Raw genomic sequence first — 21,773 nt, 5'->3', positions numbered from 1 at the left:
TATTTATATGTTTAGTTAATATATATTTATATTTTATATATACATTTATAATAAAGGAATAATAAATAATAATATATAAAAGGAATAATAAATAATTCATATAATAAATACTATTAACTATAAAATAATATAAGTGAAATACTTATATTATATTATATTATATTATATTATATTATATTATATTATATTATATTATATTATATTTTTATTATTTCATATTTATTAACAGATGTTTATAATCTGTTCTGGGCTCCCTGGAGCATGGCTCAGGCCAGCTGACACCGCCTGTCCCCAGCAGCTCCTCCACCCTCCCCAGGCTGTGCCCCCGAGCCCCTCCTGGAGCTGCTCTGCCCCCTCACAGCCACTGCATCTCTCCATGGCTTGGCTCTCACCCATTCTCTTCTTCCACCTGTGTTGATGTTTAATCCCACTCAGACAAGCACAGTTCAAAAGGGTTTTTTTTTCACCCTTTAGTTTTCCTTGGGTTTAATTCCCCTCCTATTTTCCTTCCCGTCCTCTGTCCTTCATCCCTTTCCATCTTTTCCACCCTCACCTTTCCCTCCTGGCCATGTCACATTTTCAGGGAAGATGGGCAAGCAGCTGGCAGCAAGTGGCCCTCAGGGCATCTTCCACTCTCTTCCATCCCATAAATATTTCAATTTATTTAGATGCATCTTTACAAATTAACACACAACCATCCCAAAGGTGCCAGCAGCAAAGGCTGAGTCATTTCCAAGTTTATTTAGGATTTATTTAGTTTGGAGATTAACCTATTTCTTCCACTGCATCTTTTCCAGCCCTTCACCTGCATGGTGAGAAGTGAATGATGCTCAGGGCGGTCCCACCTCCATTCCACAAATCCCTGCTCTGGAGAGGAACATTATGGCCACCTGAAATAAAATTATTTTTTTACCCCTATAAACCCTCTGGCCAGCCAAGGTCTGGCTCTGCAGACATGGCAAACCCTGGGGTTTGGGTCTGGAGAAGTGCCAGAGCTATTTCAATGTTGTGAAAGGAAAGATTAAAGAAGGTATTAAAGCCAAGAAACCAGACCAGGCACTTTGTCCTTCATGGCATTTTCTACAGGAAACAAACAAAGCTCAAATCCACTGGCTTCAAACTTTCAGCCTGGAGAAATCACATTCTGCAAATGCATCCTGAGAAATGAAAGCAGTGTGAAGAGATCCCTGCTGGGCACCAGGAGCCTGGCTGGCTCCTGTCCTGGCTGTGCCAGGGTCACAGGGAGCGTGCTGCAGCCCAGCACCCCCAACACCAGCACAAGGGACCTCCTTGCAGCCCTTTTCACTGAAATCCCAGAACCCTGCTGGTGTAGGGTGGCAGAGCTCAAGGAACCCTGCACAAAATGGGATGAAGTAATCATTGTTGAGGGGACCTGACGCCTGCATTTTCACATGCTTGGCTTAGCAGGGGATTTACTCAGGGGAACAGCTGGAGCAAGTGGCAGCAGCATCTCATTAGTGCCACAGACAATGCCCAGCCAGTCTAAGACTGAAAAGTAGGGTTAATTTTCCCTATATAAATTTGTTGTAAGAGTTTAGGGAGCCACAACACAGCTGAGTTTGGATTTTTTGTGTTAAAAGACCCAGAACAGGTTCAATCACACTTGAAATAGCTGGGAAGGACAGGAGGAGCAGCTAGCCTGTGCTACTCTCCCCCTTCTCTTTCCAAACACTCCATCCCACCGAGGAGGGGTCAGAAAAGGGAGAAGCCCTCAAAAGGATGGCTATTCCTGCCCCCGCATGGCTCTGGGATGCACAAGGTCACCAAACACAATCTTTCTCCTCCCACCCAGCAGCAGGACCAGCAAAGCAGCCAAACACATTCCCCTGAGAAGGTCTGGAAATATATCCTGAAGGGAGGAGTAAGACAACGTAAAAGGTTACAGAGTTTAAGCACCGAGAGGGAGGAACAAGGTTATATAAAGTTTTACAGGTCAGGACAAAGACCTCAAATATATTAAAGAAAATAAACAGAGGGATGAAGTCAGCCACCCACGAGCGCCAAGGCTGGCTTGGGCTCTTTAAGCAATTTGGGGGTTGATCGAGGGTTTTTGAGGATCAAATCCAGGGTTACCCAAACTGAAAGAGGGATGAGGGGTTGGAGACAGCTACCAGGCAAAGAGCTCCTGACACACAAAGTGTGGGAGTCACTTCATGAATAGTCACTGAAATCAAAGCTACACCTGTGTTAAACACCCGGTTTCAGACTGAACTGAACTCAAAGAACAAGAAGCACGTGGGAATGAGAAAAAACCCTTTTATCCAACAGCTCTCCCTCTGGAGAGTGAACTCCATGCATCCCTGGAGCAGCCCACAACTTCTCCTTGCTGGAGAAGAGCACCACTGGCAGTGCTGAGGAGCACCAGCCCTGCCCTGGCACCCCAAATGTCCTTTTTCAGGGACACAACACCTTCCTGTCCCCTTTTGCACTGATGCCACTGCGCTGCTCTCGGCAAGTGGCTCCCACTTCCTACCCAGGAATGGGATTGAGGTGAGGGAAGCACAGATAATAAATACAGCTTCCCACACCCTAAAAAACTTCCTTCCCATTCGTGTACCTCAGCTGCTAATTTTAGGACAGAGCTTTAAGCCACATGTGAGACTCCCCCTGAATCCTGGCTGCATTTGCAGGGAGACTCAGCCCTGCCAGCCCTGCTCGGGGCCCAGATTTTCCTTGGAAGACAACTTGGAGCTGCTGCTTTTGTATCCTACATTATCTATCCCCTGCCAGATTGACAAAGTCTGGGACACAGAGGTATTTATTTATTTGTTTTTACGTCCTAATGCAATAAATTCTTCTGAGGAGTTAATCCTGTACTGTTCCTGCTCCTTCCTTTCTGCCTCAAGGGGAAAGGTGTATGGAGGAAATAAATTCCTGCCACATCCATCACTGTGTACTCCAATGCATTCCCACCGTAAGAATAAACCCAAGGAGTGATGATCCAGCACAAAAGGAACACTTCATGCATTTTATTGAGTCTATTTAGATTTGCATTATAACACCTTACATAGGGAACAAACTCCTCCTAAGTGTTAGCTGGCAAACCTGGTCAAACTGTGTCCAACAACCTCTGAGTACCAGTTTGTATTAAACAAGTCCAGTATAAACAAATGTAAAGCACTGTTAAAAAAAATTAAAAAGGGAAAAAATAATAAAGAAAAGTGTTACATTCACAGTGGAATTCAGGGCTTCCCAACCAACAGCCTTCCCAGCAGAGTGAAATTCAGAAAGGGGCTCAAATATTGTAGCTAAAGGGAATAAAACCAGATATAAATCAAATAAATTCAATGTTATGTTTCCCCATAAGACAAAAGAGATACAGTTGATCTGAGAGGTTGGGAAGCCCTGGTATAACAGATGCAAACCTCTTTTTTTAACACACCACCACTTATTAGTACTTTGGGTACGTTACCATTAATTGTGTCTCTTCAGCCTCCTGCTTCCCCCCCCGAGTCGAGGACAAACAAAAAGCCCACTGTACATAAGGGCTGGAAATATTTCTGAAGTTGTTGTAAATTCCTCCATGTGGCTCCAAGCCAAGCTTCATCCAAAGCTCCTCCTCCTGGGAGAAGGCAGAGGAGCAGGCAGACATTTCCGACAGCTGGGCTGCTCCTGGGCTCCCCAGACCCCTTCCTAGAGAAGGACACGGCCCCCACGGACACACGGATCCCACAGGAGGGGTCACACAATGAGGGATGGAGGTGTGGAGGCTCAGAACCCCCCTCAGCCTCACCTGCAGCTCTCCTCACCCTGCCTCATCCATCCCCTCACTGCTGTGGCGAGACCACGGGGTTGTGGGGCAACTTCATCCACCCTGGGCCCACCCGGGAAAGGGGCCCTTGGAGTCCACATTTGCATAACCCAGCCGAGTGACAGGAAACGGGGGTGACACTCATTATGAGCCATTGTGCCAGCTCTGGTGGGAAAGCCCTTCGTCTGCAGGGGACACAATGGACAATCAGGGTGGGTGTTGTGTCCGGCAGCTGCTGCGCCTGCACGCTTCCTACAAAAGGCCCTTAAAATTCCCTATTTCTATGCACAAAGTACCTACACAATCAAAGCGGTTTTAAAACAACTCAACTGCATCCAAGTTATCCGCAAAAAACCCAACTTGTTTGAAGAAATAAAAAATATGCACGTGAAAGGGAAGTCCAATCAGCACTAGGAATTCAGACTTTTCACAGATAAAGCCCTCCCACCCGAAAAAAAAAAATAAATAAAGTGAGCACCCCCAAGTTTGTGTTTATTCACAATGTGAATTAAACTGTGAACCAACAGCAACTCGTAACTAATGTAATTATTAAAACTGTGTTTGTCACAAGGCTTTGGCCCGGTGAGCACTGTCACTGCTGTGGGCAGGGGTCTGTCCTGTCAGAAAGGAATGAAGCTCACGCACCAGGTATTCCCAGCAGGAGTTTGGACATTTGGGAAAAAAACCCATGGTAACCACTCGAAATGATAAGGAGAATCCTTCGGAATCAAAATAAAAGCTGCTGATCCTGCAAGGAATGCCGCTGGTGCTGAAGGCAGATCCCACACGGTGGCACTGTGACCCAGGCCACAGCGCACTCTGCCTCTCCAAAGCCATCATTCCCAGAAATCAGCCCCAGGAACGTGCCAAAACTCGCCCTTTTAACCCTTCACACCCCTCCAGGCACGAGTGAAAATGCTGTCTCTCCAGAAATACAAAAAAAAACCCCAAAACTAAGCGAAGAGCTAAATACACATGTTCACTATCAAAATAATTCATGAAATGTAAATTAGTCTTAATTATGAAAGTGTTTCACATTTTGTAAGCAACTGAAATGTTAATATTGGCTTTTCCTAACTCCAATCTAAATTTAGATAAATAGAAATTTAATTACCCTAATTAACTGAGCTACATAAAGAAGTTCTTGCTGCAGACAATGAGCCCCCAGCCCCTTTAGCACACACAGCGCTGCGAAAGGCAGAGGAACCATGGAGAACGATCAACGTCTCTGAAACTGAGATTAAATTATTTGTTCTTGGTACCATTTGGGAAACCTCCAAGATTTTATTAGTTGCTCTTGTTACAGAAAGATTAAATGTTAAGACATGCCATAAGCTATAACAAAACTGTTGTTCTGGGGCGGTTCTAGCAAGGTGAAAATTCCATGGAAAAGGACAGGTACCACAGCCATGCTTTGCGTGGGTTTGGGAAAATGGGCTCCCTTCCTGGTGGTCACCAGCTCTAGTCTGAGATGAACATCTCTGATTTCCAACATCCAACATGGTACTCACGTAGAGAGGGTTTTTTTCCTTCTAATTCTACACTCTGTAATTCTGGAAACCGCAACTGAGAGCGAGTATTTGCTCTGTGAAATTCAGAAGTGTTATTTTGCTGTGAAATTTTGGCACAGAGAAGACAGCACCCAGAATCAACAGCCAGTTCCAATTTTACAGTGATGTGTGTCCAAGGAAAAAGCCAAACCCGTGAGCTGCCTGTTCTGCTCCCAAAGAACCCTCGTGTTCCCTCTGCCACGATGGCGTGTCCCACCAGGAGGAAAGCGAGCTCAGCAGCCAGTCAGGGCTTCCCACTGAAACAACAGCACAAAATGCACGTGGAGAAAAATAACCCAAAATTCTGGGATGCTGTGGAATCCTGAACCAGCTGATGAGATGTTAAAATGGCTTAGAGCAGTGATTATAGTTTATGCACCCACCATTATAAAACACCAAAAATGTGTTTTAATTAGGAAAAAAGAGATAGGCCAGCTTTGGTTTTGTCATCTGAGGAGCAAGCAACATTTCCCATCCAGCCAGCAAGAGCAGCTCATATCCCTTCAAACTACTGCCCTGGAGAGGAAATAAATAAAAACCACTTTCCTGCTGCATATGTAAGCCAGGAAAAACCCAAAACTTTAGAAAATAAAACAAACAAGGGGGTCAGTGAGAATTAAGGATGTTTCCCCACACATACACTCTGATGGGAGTTGAGGTACATTCTCCAATTCTGAACTGCAACAGGTAATGTACATAATTTTGAAAGTAATTAATTTTCCTTCTGTCCAATAGGAATATAAAGAGTTTGTTGGGTTTTTACTGTTAGTCACAAGAATCTCCTACACATTTAAGTGCACTCATTTTAAAATGTAACCCAATACTAATGATGTGCTTTCCATTTATTCCCTGAGGCACTTGCACCACAGGCTACCAACACCAGAGCACTCAACACGTCCAGAGGTTACCAGTACAGTTGAAGCTTGTGAAGAACTAAAAACCAACCTACCCATCCTCGTTTGCTGAAGTTACAACATTGCCTCAAAAATTGAGAGGAAAAGCTGATAGAAAAATTGGGTACAAACCTCAGTGAACAAGCCAGTACACACAGGTTTGTATTATTCCATATTTGCAACCATATCAAGAAAGAACCAGCCATTAGAATGGTTTCTAATTTTTATCATCTTTTTTTTTTGGTGGCATTACTGAGCCGAAACAGTGCAACTATAACATTTAATTTCTGATTTTTAAAATGCAATTAAATGTCTAATCCAACTGTTTTTATGTTACAGTAGCTGTTCACATGAATAGTACAGATATGCACTGCTCCTGACAGGTACACAGTCACAAAAGCAGCTCTCTCGTGTTCAGTTTGCTCTCTGTGTAGTTGGGTTTGTATGAAAAGCGTTCTTGATTTCTAAGCATGGTACAATTTTAATTCTTAATGCGTTAGTACAACAGTGCATTGGAAAAGTACTGAGCTTCTACAAAAAAGCTTTACAATTTTAAAACAGATTTTTTTTCCTTTATTTAAACAAGCATAGGCAATTCTTATATTTCCACAACAAGATAAATATCCCAATTACGCTAACAGCTCATCCTACAGCGTGCCATAGTGATGGGGAAAGGGCTAACATTAGTGTTATTTACAGACATGTCCAATATTAACCCAGGAGGAAAATTAAAAGTATGTTCAAATGTGCAATTAAATTAATATTATTTTTTCAGAGAGTTGGATTTCTTGCAAAAATTCCTCTATGACTCATGGACACTGAGCTGGGATAACTTCTCAAATAACTCCTCAGAAGCACAATCTTGAGGACAAATTGTTTATTGGACTGGGATGGCAAGGGCTGGGAAGGAGAAAGAACTTAATATCTTCACAAAGAAAAAAATATTTTGAGACGGGGAGTTGTCTTTGGACAAGTGAAATTGAACACCCAAACCGACTAGAACTCGAAAAACCTAATTAAAGAAATTTTCCAATTCCCAAAGCTTGAATCCAGAGAAAATGCTTTCATGAGGGAAGATTCACTCCGAGTCATTACTATACACTGAGGTACCACTCAAAAAGTGGCCATAAAGGAAGTGACTTCTTTGCCCATCACTATCACACCAGCTGCCTGGCCACTGGCCCAGCTCTGCTTTAGACCACGCTCTCCCTGTTGCCAGAGGCAAGGACGGCCCTGCGGCAGATGGGGCAGGTGGAGTTCTCCGAGAGCCAGCGGTCGATGCAGTGCACGTGGTACTCGTGCGAGCACGGCAGCTTGCGCAGCTTGTTGCCCTCCGTGTACTCTGTGATGCACACGCTGCAGGTTTTCAGAGCGTCGCTCTCACCAAAATTCCTCATGGCTAGGTTGTCAATTTGTTCTTTGGTGAGTCCTCTTGGTTGGTCATCGTCGTCTTCGTTGAGTAGGAAAAATTGTGCAAGGCTAAGGAATGGTAGAGAACCACTTTCTTCAAAAGTGACCGATCCCCTCATATTCCGGCCTTCCCGCCTGGCACCAGATGTTGAGCTAGCCTCGTGCCCACCCTCGTACACCTCCCCTGAGCTAACATCTGCATTCTCATTGCCCGAGGCGGCCCCGCCTCCGCTCTGCGGCTCGGAAGTCTCCACGTTGTGACTGGGAGCTGACCCGCTGGAATCTGCATCGCTGTCGCTGTACATGAAGTAGCTGAGCTCCCCGAAGCCTGTCATGATCTGCCTCAGCATGGTCTGGATGGCGACCGACGTGGTCTCGCTCAGGCCCGTGTTCAGGATCCTGCGGATGGGGATCCTGATGGTGCTGACGTAAGTTCTCACCCCTGCGCGCTCGGAGCGGGAGAAGGTGCGCCGGAAGCCTCCGCGCTCGCTCTCGTAGGTGACCGTGTTGTTGGGGGTCTGGGACCGCGAGCGGGTCCTGTTGGCTATGCTGTCCCTCTGCCGGTACTCGCCCGGGCGAACTCTTCTCACCTGCAGGTCAAGCACTATGGTGGGAGGCCTCTGCCCAGGAGCCGTGGACTCACTGGTGCTGGTGGTTTCTGAAGAACCTGCTGCTTGAGGAGCAGGCCTCGTTTCAGGGGGGGAAAACAGAACTGCGTTTTCGCTTGGCAACTCAGTCCCCACTGTGTGCTGCCTTAACGTCACGTGCTGCCTGGTTCTAGAGCTGCCCTCAGCCTCGCTCGCTGAGGAGTGGTCGAGTGTTTGAGATGATGTGTTGTGATGAGACCTGCGAGGGGCCTCACTCACTGCATTAATAGGTGACCTACTTCTATCAGTCCTAGCCCGCGTCCGCCGCTGTTCTGGACTCCTACTCCTGGCTCTCCTCTGCCCTCTAGGAGGGGAAGCCTCCTCAGCTGTCAGCTCCTCCGCACTGCTCCTTTCTGATCCAGGCTGCCTTACAGATGGTGATTCAGACCTTGGAATTTCAGAGTCACTTTGGCTGTTTTCCAAATCCTCCCCATTGGAAGGCTCTACAGATGGCTCATTCTCAGTTTCTGGATTCGTGTTCCCATTATTACGGTTGACATTTATTTCCAAACTGAATCTGAAGTCGCCGCTATTTGGGTTAGTCCGGCTCACTGCTCTCCAGGACTGGTTTCCTCGCTGCCCACTTCGTGTTGTATTTCCAGTCTGTCGGACTGAATTAAGCCAGTCTATTATAGAATCTCCATTTGAAACATCTTCTGCGGACTCTGCACCTGTGAAATAGACAGGGAACTACCAAAATTAGAGTACTGAGCTAATTTTGGAGCCATCTTTTCCAAGAACATAATTGCTTAGCTTAACAAGTGACAATTCAGAAGTGCTGAATCCTACAGAGTGCAACTGTGGTTTCACAGGCAGTGTGACAATTCTGTAACTACCAGAGCTCTTCTAAGGGAGCAGGAGTGGACGTTGCTCTAATATGCACAGATAGGCTGCAGCCATCACAGAGCAAACAAGTCATCAAAAGAACATGTATTTTCTATCATAAGTAAATGGAAAGTCACATGTCAGGTGTCATAACACATCAATATTCTGTGTTTTCCTTTCCAAACAATTAAGTGATCTATTGACCGTGAAACAGAGAATTAAGTTTGTCTTCAACCTTCATCTGCAGAGCTTTATAGCAAATCTGTCTCACTGAAGAATGAACCCCAGTGGTCACCTCTGAGCATCCCCCACCAATCTCTACAGAAGGGTGACAACAAAAGCAATGCAGCATCTTTGGAAGGGAAGAATTAAAAAAGAGGGATCATCAAAAAGCATCCCAGAAGGGAGCAGACAGAATCTTAAAAAAAATGAAATAAAAAAGAAATAAACCTAAGCAAAACCTTATTTTGATAGAAGTAAGAGATGTGTTATGAATGAAATCTGTCCCAAACTGACCTCTGCAGAAGATATCAGACATAAGGTTCACTGAGTTTTGAAACAAAGCTCACCTTGCACCTGCCTAGGCTTAACTTGTTCCACTCCTGCACTCAAGTTAAGGTCCGTATGGGGTGCTAAAGTTAAGAGTTTTCACAAATACTGTATATACCTCTATTCTCATCACTGTTTTGCTGTGGCGGACCTTCTTTAACTTGGTGTAGCCTTCTCAGCAACTCTTCTTCAGTAATTTCACCTTAGAAAATAAGCAAAATTTTCCAAAAATATTTCCAAATCATATATGTATGGCAAGCATTATCAAAAGCTTCTAAAGAAGGTACAAGCCACTGCTTGTGTTCTGTCTAATTCAATCCTGCCACAATGGCACTGCCAAGCACGTTGCTAAGGGGAAGTTCAAACACTTTAGCACTGTTGTCCCAAGTTAGTTTTCCTGAAGCTGAAATACCCAACAGCTCCATCCTGTTCAAGAGAGATGTGCTCTTTGGTTCTGTAACCTCGACAACTGAGCAGCAATTTTTGTCATCCTACACCCATTAGGGTGTCCAGCGTGAAATATTTGAGGTTAACACTTCCACAAGAAGGAAGAGAAGGTTTAAATTACTTGAGTCATGGTTTGAATTAGGTATCAACCTATGAGGAGGAAATCCATCAAGTTGACTGAGAGCTGACATCAAAATGCCCATGCAGAATCTCATACAAACTACTTACCCTGGTTACAAATTCCTAACCTCACCAGCACAAAATCTGCACACAGAGGCTTAAAGGAGATTTTTTGTCCATCTAAGGGCTCATAACTGGAACTGGGTCAAATCTGGGTGTTCCTGTGCAAACACCAGACTTCTGTATCTGATGAATCCACACCATCCTATGTCTCCACAAGTCAAGGGACCACTTGAATTTAAATGTGCACAAATCAGCAAGAAGCTACTTCCTACCACGGAACACGGCTGCAGCACACAGATGGGTGAAAGGGCTTCAGGGGAACAGAAAATGACACAAATTGCTTACAAGCAACTCTAGCAGGATGGACATGGGCAAGCATTGCCTACCTGGTGTTCCTAGCAAATTGTTATCTCTCATAAGCCTGTAGTCCTCTTCACTCAGGTTGTTCACAAACTGATAGAAAGCTTCTTCTCGATCTAACCGATCCAGCTGGCTCTGCCGTTGGGCTTCTGATTGATCAATACTTCCTTTGTCACTAGAATCTGAGCTTTCCATCTTGATGAGTGGAAGAGTACCTAGAAAAGGAGAGAACAGACCCCTCATGAGAGCAGTGAAATACAGCATGGAGTTGATGCGTGTTTGCAATGGACAGTGAAGTACAGGTTAAAGCAGTTTGCTAATGAAGCTTTAGTTAGGATCAGGCTCATCACCACAGGGATCACAAACAAAGCATGAACCTCCTCAAGAAGTACAAACAAAACTGATGCCCAAATACTCATCAAAGCAGCAAGTTGATCACAGAATATCATCTGCCATAAGCCTTATAGCCCATCTTTGAATTCACATAGTAAGGGACCATGATTATCTGCTTTTTGCATAAAATATTCCCAATATCACAACTGCTTCTCTAAGCAGCCTTACAGAATAAGTAGTAGTACAAGGCATAAGCCATCCTTGGTTGTGCTCTCTGAGCACAGGATTATGTGTTCCCTGCCTTTTCCTGCCTGCTACAGAAACACCCTCTTCACCATACTAGTGAATTTTAACAGAATGAAGTGGTTATGAAGAACTCAAATGAAGAAGATGCTGTCAACGCTGTGCACAAAAAAAGGAACAGGTTCTCATTCCCTCAAAAAACAAAAAGAGTTTGTAAAATCAGCTTTATATTACATCAAGACAGGAATCTGCTTTCAAGTTTCAGCTTTTACTGAACTACTGATGTTGATGAGCAAATTTCCAAGACAAAACTCCAGCATATACGAGGTACACCACTGCTTTAAAGAGCTGTCTTCTAGGCTGCATATTTTTAAATATAACCTTCTCATATTGTTTTTCATTTGGATGAAATACTTGACAACGTCTCTCTTTCAAGGAAAATAATCGATGAATGCCGTGTCTGTATCTGATAAATATTATAAGGAACACATGCAAATGCAGGAGACATTCTGGCACTGGCTGTGCCATGCAAATACATCAAATGAAGATAAAATAACCAGTTTCCTTGATCACTCTGCCTCACTATGCACAGCACCAAGAATTTTCCTGTACAACTGGTAGAATCTAGTTACTCAGAGGTGATTAAGAAGCTAATCCTCTGCATGCTAAAAAGCTCTGCAATAACATTCCCCATCAGAAAACATTCCTTTCATTTAAACCATACTTCAAGTGACATGGAAATACTGGAAGAATAAAGCTTTTCTGCTTCTCACTGGAAAATTTCCAACACTTAGACATCTGTCTAGTGCAAAAAGCATCTTTTTTTGGTTTGTCAGCACAGCTGTCAAGTCAAGACTGCCCACAGTTTACATTAGTGCTTCTCCAGAAGAGCAGCACTGCATGATCTCCACGGGCACTTGATTTCAGCTGCTATGGTGAAAATTAAACTGCACCAATGACCTCGGTGTGCAGCACCAGAAAAATTCCACAGGATAGGACACCCCATTATGGCAGACTTGAAAATTAGGAAACTGCTGTTCTGACCCTCTTTGTCTTCAGTTCTGATGCAGCAGAACTTGATTTTAAGTAAGTGATACTAACTTATTACCACTGGGGCTACCGGTGCTGTTTGGTTCTGTGAAGTTCTGCCACTTTACCAAAGCAATTACACCCTTTTTTTCAGGAATCGGGAAGCAGCAGCAATCACCAGAGTCACTCCTGAGTCAGATGGGAGCCCATCAGCTTTCTCTGCATTTCTAAATCCCTGGAGCAATCTAAAGACTGCAGACTGGCATGTGACATGTGAGTGCTGTGTGTGGACGTGCTGTTAAACACCGATAAACGACCCCATTCACAGGACAGTTGAGCAATAGTTCTCCAGGTGTGTTCAGCTCTGACCTCACTTAGGAAATCCCTGTGCCCTTCACTTGCTAGGCACGTATTTCTAGTGAGAACACAGCTTCAATCAACTTTTTTTACAAGCTTTCTGCAGCAGAATTATTACTCCAAGTGGCATTATTTAAAGACATGCTGGAGAAGATACTTTTTAAAAGCAGCTCTTACTGGTTCTGGTAATATCTGAATTAAAGTGTCAAGCAGAATGAGAGATTTGCATCCAAAATAAAACCCTGAAATGCATAATTTCTTTGGGAATACACATCAAACTTGCAAACACGTGGAATGTCTTCAAAAAGATGGCAATATTAACACCTTTATAAGCATTAGACCAATTCTTCAACAGCTCTTAAAATAGAAAGAAGCACTACACATACAAAACATAACATTTGTTTACTACTTATTTACTACTTTCCTTTTAACTGAAAATGCTTGCAGGCACCTTGGCTATCTAATGCCTACGTGATTCAAAGATATTTGCCTATTCCCTTTCAGAAAATGAAGGGGCACCATTCCTGGTCAGGGAAAAAGGGAGAGTCAAAACAAGTCAAATGGGGGGGACGAATTTAAAAATCTCTTCTCTACCAACAGTTCAATGGGTGATTCTTTAGGAAATGCTTGGAATAAGCCAGTACTACTTATTTCTAGATTTACTCCTCTTTTCTCCTCCATCATCTCTTATCTTCCCTCTTAAACAATAAAATCAGCTATTGGTCAAGGCTGAATAGAGATTACTGTTGAGAAAAAAGCCTCAGAGGTGGGATGAATGAAGAATTTAATCTACATAAGGACTCTTCTGCTAGTGACAAACTGCTGTGTTTCCCTATTGCAAACTACTAACAGGTTACACCAGCCCCCCATATCCCGATTTCAGGATCCCAGAAATGCTGTGCATCTCTCTGGGAAGTTTACACCGATGGAAATACAGATGGCACAGAAACACAGCAGCAACAACACATTCTCCCTCCGTGACTGCTGACAGCAAATGGGATGATACTCCTCAAACCAGAGCTCTGATATTAAAACCAGCAAATGAAAACCAGGATTCCTAACCCAAGTTCTGCTGGTTTCCATCTCCTCCCTGTGCACTCAGCTCATTGTCCAATGTAAGCCTCACCTCCCAGCCCACTGCAGAGCTCTCCATGGCCAGACTGAACCTACTGGAATGTTTAAACTGCTCCTGCCTCAGCAGACTCCACAGAGCCCATCTGCCTGGACAGCAGAATTTCCACGGTGGGAGTTACCATGGCCCTGCACAGAGAGGCACAAAGAACCTGAAAATCTGCCCCTCAGGATGCTGCTCTCAGCTCACACCCTGCAGACAATTAAGCTGGAGGAAGCCAGTAATACAGGGAAGCCTGATGAGGGAAAAGCAACAGGTGCACTATTAGCTTACAACAAAACAACCAACATTTGGCTATCTAATAAGCAAGTACAGTTCAACTCTGCTTTTCTTTCTTCCAGTGTAAGACTTTGTTCTTATCCAAGCTAAAAGAGTCAGAATTTCCTCCTTCAGTGTCCTTCCTTGTCAGCACTGAGTTGACACAGGGTGGGGAAGGTCACAGCTACGAGCAGGAAGTTCAGACCTGCTGGTTACTGCCAACTTCAGCTGAGACACCCAGGTACGAAAATCTCTTCACGGGGAAGTGGGGGGGTGACCACCTAAGGACTGCACAAAGCAAGAGAATCAGAGATAGGATAAACAACTTTCTCCTTAAAAAAAATATTCTTCAACAGCTGAATATCCAGACAAGAGTAACTACAGTGAATTCTTAATTGGTGTTCCCATCCTGCCACAAATCAGAAAAGTATCTTCCCTGCAGTTACGCTTCAACAACCTCAGAGATTTCCAAGCACAAATGACTGCCTGTCTCCCCACTGCTGCTCCAGACTGCAATAAGCCCACAAAAGCTATTGTTTGTTACATTCCTTTAATTCAAGAGGAAGTAATACTATAGGTTTTTTTGACAGGGACAATTTAATAGTACTGGATATTCCCTCAATAATACAAAGTTATCATTCTTACAGCATAAGAATTATTTTGTTTTCTTTCATGCCAGGTTGGTTGTAGACTAAATCCAGTCAGGAATGTGCTACTGCCTCAAATCTAGGGGGACAGGAAGCAGGGATAACATGTGTGTCATCCACTTACCTTCAACAGTAACACAGCCTATCTCCATATTGCATAGCACTTGTGGCCTACAGGATTCTCCCCAGAAAAAGCACTAATGGACCATAATGCACAGTAATAAATCTCTAGTTCTTCCTCCTTCAATAATGTGTAATATCTCCTGACATCAGTTGCCTGAATTGAACACCAAGACACTACCTTTGCCTGCATTCCTGGGTTTTTTATATTTAAAAGAAATCCCATAAAACATTAGAGCTCTCATTAAACCAACTAGGCAGAATTTAGAAAATCCGACAAACCCTGAAATCACTAATTGGCAGGGTTAAATGAAAAAGTGACACCTTTAAAATTAAAATTTTCATAGATTTATGGGGCAAGCCTCAAATTTTTACAGCACAAGGCATGGAATTTAATTAAACTGAAGAAACAACTCAGCTGCCCATGAGTCAGGTGTGCAAGAAGTTCCTCTAGAACTCCCCCATGTCGGTGTTACCGGTATTTCAACTTCACCTGAGAATCCCTCGTGCCCTGTGTGGCAGGAATGTTTCCTGAGTTACCTCACGTCCCAGCACCACAGTTAATACCTCTGGATAAACAGAAAAAAAGAGGATGGCAGCGTGGGTGTTCCAGAGATGTCCTAAGCAGAAGGCCAACTTCTCATTTATGATTCATACCCTCATCTTAATTAGCTACTCCAACCGGTAGAGCACCTTGCCTACTCGCAGTCTACAGAACTGATCAAACCCTTGGACTGAAGGAGTGACTCAGGATGGAAGCCAGAAGCACTGACTTGTTTGCTTTGGGTCGTTAGAGGCGATTTTCCCTGCCCAGGCTGCAGTGAACATGCCTCAAAGAGAAGCACAGCACAGCTGCGTGTCCAAGCGCTTTCCACGAACTGTGACTTCAGCAGCTCTGACGTGCCATGGCAGCACGGCCCCAGCCAGCCTCGCTCCAATTCCATGTCTCAAATGACACAGGAACAGCAGCTAGAACAGGCAGTCCTCTTAGCCCAGCTCCTTCAAGCACAAACTGAACCCACTTCACACACAGCACTCATGCAACCCACTCCACCTCATTTTCCTAGAAGAATTCAAAGTTGAAAAACAGTTTCTATGCCAGTCGGTATCCAATTTCTCCATACTCAAAACTAGCTGGAAGTCAGGCATAACAGAAACTAAATTTTCATCTTAAATATTTCATCACTCAAGTCTGCAAGCTCAAAAGCAGAAGCAAAAACTGTCAGTGAATCCCATCATTAAAGGAAAAAGACACCCTAAGACAGTGAAATGAAAGTCATCTATTTGCATTATACATGGAGCTTCATTATGTCAAGTTTGTTTGGCTTTCTCTTTTTGTGCAGGTGCACAAGCTTCCTTTTGTGATCACACCGAAGGCTTTGATACCACAGGTCCAATACACTCATCTCCATCTTATAAACAGTAAAAAGGAACAAACTTTTCTAGTTTTCCAAGTGGCATCATGAATTTTGGAATTTGCTTCCCTGCTATTGTGGCTTTTTATTTCCACTGTCATGAACAGCACATTTAGGTTATTAGCTTTTTAATAAACCTACCATAAGTTTTAAAATCAAGAACCCCCTGTCCTCTTTAACTCAAAAGTTATCCTGAAACATGGACCACTCTTGCAAATCTGGAAGAAAGTTTTGTATCCTATGGAAGTGTTTTGTGAAAAGTGCTGTAAAATTTAAATACCATTTTAACAAGGAGTGTTAAACATCGATTCAGCTTTTTCACCACCCCAGAGTGTTTCAAAGCAAAGGCCCTCAAACAAGATGTCATTCTGAACATACATTTCAAACAACAGAAAGCAAATGAATACTTTTGCAGAACAGTGGCAGAAAGTTCCACAGAATAAAAAAACCCAACAGACCAGAGAGCAAAAACACTTCAGCTGAACCAACTGCCGAGATAAAGAAGAGAAACACTAACAACTCCTGATAAGTCAGAAAGAAGTGAGGAAATCAGGGCAGAGCTTAGCAATTCCAGAACACTGAGAGCATGTGGAACCAAGATGGAGCTCTGAAAATAAAATGCAGAAACAACTGCCAAAATCCTGGGCTTTGCCTTTTATCATCTACACTTACTAAAACAACACTTTTCACATACAAGTGGAAAATAAAATTAAGATAACACTGCCTTTGCCATCAAATTCAGATAGCACACAAGAGAAAGCTTGGTGTATACGAGGTGCAGCAAGTTTCCAGCACTGCAGGCTCATGAAATGATGCTCTTTTGCCCAGAAATGAGCTTCCTGCTGGGTCAGGAGCAGAAGGCCCACTCTGCACTCAAAAGAAGTAAAGCTGCTCACAGGTAACCAGTGCTGACCCTGAGAGACAGCACAGGAACAGGACTGACATCCAACAAGTAGTTTTGATTCCTGAAGAAACACAAGCTGTGGTTAGCAAAAACACCAAGCCAATCAACACTCACTGACTTTCAACTAGAAAAGAAAAAGCATCTTTAAATTCTGACCTGCTGAATCTTCCTGTCCCCACACAAGTGCTGCTAACGCAGGCACTGCTGACAGTGAAAGAGCAACAATCACTGCAACCACAAGCCACAGAGCAATTCCAACCCGTGTGTTCCTGTTCTTGTTGAGATCCGCTGCCCAACAAACACAGAAGTGGGAAATACAGAGAAGGCAAATTTATCTGAATTTAAATAGGCATCTGTACCATGAGAATTCCATTTGTGATGCCATCCCAAGGCAGGGAAGCTGCAGCATCTTAACAGATGTGTTACATACATCTGTGCACATACACCTTGCACATCAAAACCCAGAGTGCTCCGAGCATAAGATGGTTTTAAATACTGAACTCAGATAAAATATGTGCTGGCTTTTCCTGTGTTCCATAATCATCAGGTGGTTTTACGAGACCATCCAACCCTGCAGACCTCCTGAGTCAAAAGCTGAGCCTCAACACTGCAGAGCAGCCAAAAGCTCCTACCAAGCACTCGTTAATACAAACCTGAGCAGTCTGAAGGAGACACAGCCTCGTGTTTATGATCTTACCTGCAGCCAGAACCTGGGCAAAGGCAAAACCAGTCCCTGGGATGCTCCTGGCTATCCCTACTCAGCACACAAAGCTCCTGACTGAGATATGACACTGCTACAACTCTTCAGAAGTTTTGGTTTTGAGAAGCACAAGACTCTCATAAAAGCATCCTGAAGATGGAAATGTTCACATTTGGTTTTATCCCTTCACAAATAATTTTTGCAAGCTCAGCAGCTGATAAATTTTCACTAAGACTGAGATTAAACCACAAAACACCCAATGAGCATGTCTGGATTCAAGTGTTTTAACACATGGAAAATGAAGTTCTCTACAAAAAAAGGAATTTAGGACACTCCAGTAATGTGCTAAGCTACATTAGGCTGGACTTAAATACAATCTTTAGACTCAAGTGTATAGAGTCAGAACATTATGCTGTGATTGTTAAAAAAATGTACAACACCTCCACTGCAACTGGAATGACTCTGCTAAGATCAAGGGATTATTTTGATACATTCCACGGGGAAGAGGAATAAAGGAACAAGCAAGGCAGGTGTATTGATGTAGAGGTGTTTTGAAAACATTTCCATCTAAGGATCACCCATTCCTCTAAAAAAAACCAACTAGACATACTGGAGAGCAGACACTTGCAACACTCTTGTCCAGGAATTCATCCAGTAATATGGAAAATAAATATGATACAGATAGCAACCACTACAGCTTGAAAAATACTGGTGTGTGGTTATTTCAGTGACAAACATTTACCCAGCCAGAGCTGCTGCTGAAGGGAACGCTGCAGTTGTTGGGCCTTAGTGGTCTAACACAACAAGAAACCCTTAATTTTATAATCTGTGGTGTGTTCCCCCTTCCCAGAACATAACTCCAAGCTATCATTATTTTAATTCCAAAATGGCAAACCTGTAGAGGGAACAGAGTCACTTTAAGTGCTAGGTGACCACCACAACAAAACTAAATATCTGACCCTCAATTAGGATAATTAACTGTCCAAGAAGCAGCCAACTGTTTATTTGTTTTATAAAGACTTGACAAGTCACTGCAATTAAAACTCAGGGACAAATTAGTGTCAGAAGTTCTTCTGAACATTTGACAAGTATTTCCAAGTTGAAATCACCCAATACTGCCAACATGGACAGGAAAACAAAAGTGATGTGTGATGGTACTATTGGGTATTGTCAAGTTTGTATTCTTGATTAGGAGCTGCTCTGTACCAAGGCTCCACCTTCCTGAGAAACAGCAAAATACTACTACTATTTTTAAAATTCAGGTTTTTTTGCTGTGAAACCTTTTGTCAGATTTCTACTGCCCACTAAAATCAAGACATATAATACATTTTACAAACAAACCTTAATAATCACTGCATTACATACATACACACTCCTATACACAGCCTGATATTGCTCCCCAATTAAAGCAGACCACTCAAGATAAACACATACATGCAGCTGGACTTGACAAGGGTTTTAAAACAGAGAAACAGAAACCTTAAATGCCAACAAACACCACTAAAAGGGGCAGGGAAAAGCTTGCACAGGGAGCTGAGGTGACAGAGCAAAGATGACGTGCTCAGCTGGGGAGAAACTCAGCACAGGAACAGCGAACACCACGGGTCCGAACGGGTCACAGGCTGATCCAGAGCGGGAGAGGAAGAGCTCTTCTCGCCTGTCTTCCACAACACGGATCCTGCCTCACCTCCCGGCAAAGCAGGGCCGTGAGGAGCGGCGGCTCCCGCAGCAGGCACCGAGCTGCGGGCGAGGCCCAGGGCAGCAGCCACGGCCGCCCCCTCCCCCTCCAGAGCCGCTTCCAATTCCCGCTGCAGCCCAGCCGGCCGCGCCGGGCCCTGCCCGCGGGCAGCCCCAGCGCCCGGCAGGAGAGGGCCCGGGGCCGGAGCGCGGCCCCTCGGGCACACCCCGGGCACACACCGCCCGCCATCACCGCGCCCCGCGGCCTCACGGCGCCGCGGATGGAGCCCCCCGCGCCCCGCCGAGCCGCCCCGCCGGCCCCGAGCGGGGACTGAGGGCCCCCGCTGCCGCCTCCCGCTCGGGGCGGGGGCCGCCGCCGCCTCCCCCGGGCCCGGGCCTCTCCCTTCCCCGGGCCATTTTGAGAGCCCGCCCCCGCCCCGGTGCTCACCGCCCGCCGCCGCCGCCCGCCGCCGCCCCCCCGGCTGTGGGTGCGCCGCTGCCCGCGCCGCTCGGGGCTGGGTGCCGGCTGTCCGCGCTCCGCCCGTGCCGCTCCGCCGCCGCGCCGCCTCCTGCCCGCTCAGGCGGCCATTTTCTGCTCCATTGTTACCAAGGAACGGGGGGCCGGAAGCGGCCGCCGGCAGCCGGAAGTGGGGGCGCGCGCGGCCCCGCGCAGGCGCGGCCCGGGAGGGCAGCCCCGCCCAGCGCGCCCCTCGGGGGCCGCCGCCATTTTGGTGCGGGCAAAGGCTGAGGGTGGGGCAGGGCGGGGATGCTGTGGCTGCTGAGGCTGCTGTGGCTGCTCCTCAGCTCACAGCTCCCAGGGAACGTGGAGGGGACGGGGGGTCAGCGGTGCCCTCCCGTGGTGCGGTGCCGCAGGAGGGTCCGTGTCCCCGCGGTCCCCTCAGTGTGGGGCCGTTTCGTGTCGCCTCAGGTGTGCGCGCTGGGCAGAGGGGACTCCGTGCAAGATCGATGGTGGCCAGCAGTGCTAAAAAAGCAAATATTGGCAATACTGGCGTCTGGCGGTGCGGGTATTCACCCTGCTCTCCTTTCTAACCATGGTCATTCCTTCCCCTCTATACATGGGCATTCCTTTACCTTGAGCCTTGGATGTTCCTTCCCCTCTAACTATGGCAGGGTTTCCCCTCACCTGGTGTTATGTGCTACATACAGCCCTATGAAAACAGAGATTTTGCGGTTTTTCGATGTGAGTCTTAATTGAGTGCCAGACTTCCCATGTAATGTAGGGTTAAGCACTTCTGCAGTTTTCCCCCTCACTGCTGACATTATCAAGGGCAGATGAGGTTTGAAAGATCCCATTTTAATGCCCAAAAAATCACATCTTGTGAAGGAAGTCATCTTCATAATATCCAATACATAGAGGAAAATCATATTGCTGAGGATTTACACCATTCAGGAAGCCCACGAGACACCTTTGTTTCTCCTTTTGGTGGTTCTTTATAAAAATAGCACTGTCAAGTTGAGGGGGGTGTTGCATTTAAAGGTTGTGGAAGCTGCTGAGTTTCTACTCAACAATACAAGCCAAACCTCTAATGTAAATTAAGTGTTTTTATATCTTCACACTTTAAATTTCCCCCAGACTTGAGAACTCAAAGGCAGCCACAGTGTCTGGGCAAGAAGGAAGGGACAGGTACAGGGCATATTTCTCATCAGTTTCCAGGAAAGGAAGATGCCAAAATCCTTAGGAATGGAGAGCAGGAAGGAGTCCCACTTTCATCTGGAGCAGGTGTAGGTTCCTAATATTTTTGCATATTTTTGTTGAAATAACCAGTATACAAAGCAATTGAGTATTGCTGCACCACATAGCTGGAGTGATGGAGAGGTGATGCCTAATGCAGCATAAAACTTGCTTGCAGAATATTCACGATTTTAAAAGTAAATTGGGGTTGGGAGAGTGAGTTTACATCAGACCAGTCCTCTGCTTCACTGCTGAAATTACAGTTAGATTTAGTGCAGGGTCAAACCATGACCTAACAGCTCTGCTTTGACTGTTAAATGTGAGTAAAATTAAAAAAAAAAATTAATTTAATGTCAAAGCAATTTTGTGGTCTTAATGCACCAAAATGTTTGTCAGTGGGAAAAGTTGTCTTGCTGCTGACCCATGACAAATGGATGTTTTATGTAGGCAGTGCTCCAACCCCTGGAGAAACTGTACCCCCAAACAGAGACCCTGTGGCTGAGCGTGTGGGCACTCCTTTCTATTCAACAGGCACCTTTGAAACTGGCAAAAAATCCATTCCCTTGCCAAAGGTGGATGATTGTGGAGCAGGTGATGGGCACAGAACTGACCCAGCTTCCCGTGGGAAG

At 45.1% G+C, this 21,773-nt stretch overlaps 1 protein-coding gene across 2 annotated transcripts; it reads right to left on the bottom strand.

The window, feature by feature from the left end:
• Positions 1-2,975: 2,975 nt before the first annotated feature.
• On the bottom strand, positions 2,976-20,058 carry RLIM (ring finger protein, LIM domain interacting). Of its 2 annotated transcripts, XM_064427209.1 has the most exons (4): positions 19,900-20,058; positions 10,663-10,851; positions 9,765-9,848; positions 2,976-8,943 (listed from the first exon to the last, which is right to left on the bottom strand). In XM_064427209.1, the coding sequence occupies exons 2-4, from the start codon at positions 10,829-10,831 to the stop codon at positions 7,409-7,411; spliced, it is 1,788 nt and encodes a 595-aa protein (XP_064283279.1). In that variant the 5' UTR covers positions 10,832-10,851; positions 19,900-20,058; the 3' UTR covers positions 2,976-7,408. The 2 variants fall into 2 exon arrangements, with proteins under 2 accessions (XP_064283279.1, XP_064283280.1); XM_064427210.1 differs by lacking the exons at positions 9,765-9,848; positions 19,900-20,058 and adding an exon at positions 15,529-15,551.
• Positions 20,059-21,773: the final 1,715 nt, after the last annotated feature.

This window comes from Passer domesticus, chromosome 7 (assembly GCF_036417665.1).
Source record: "Passer domesticus isolate bPasDom1 chromosome 7, bPasDom1.hap1, whole genome shotgun sequence".
NCBI lineage: Eukaryota > Metazoa > Chordata > Aves > Passeriformes > Passeridae > Passer > Passer domesticus.
Note: the sequence above shows the minus strand (reverse complement) of the source record. Positions and strands in the feature narration are given on the sequence as shown.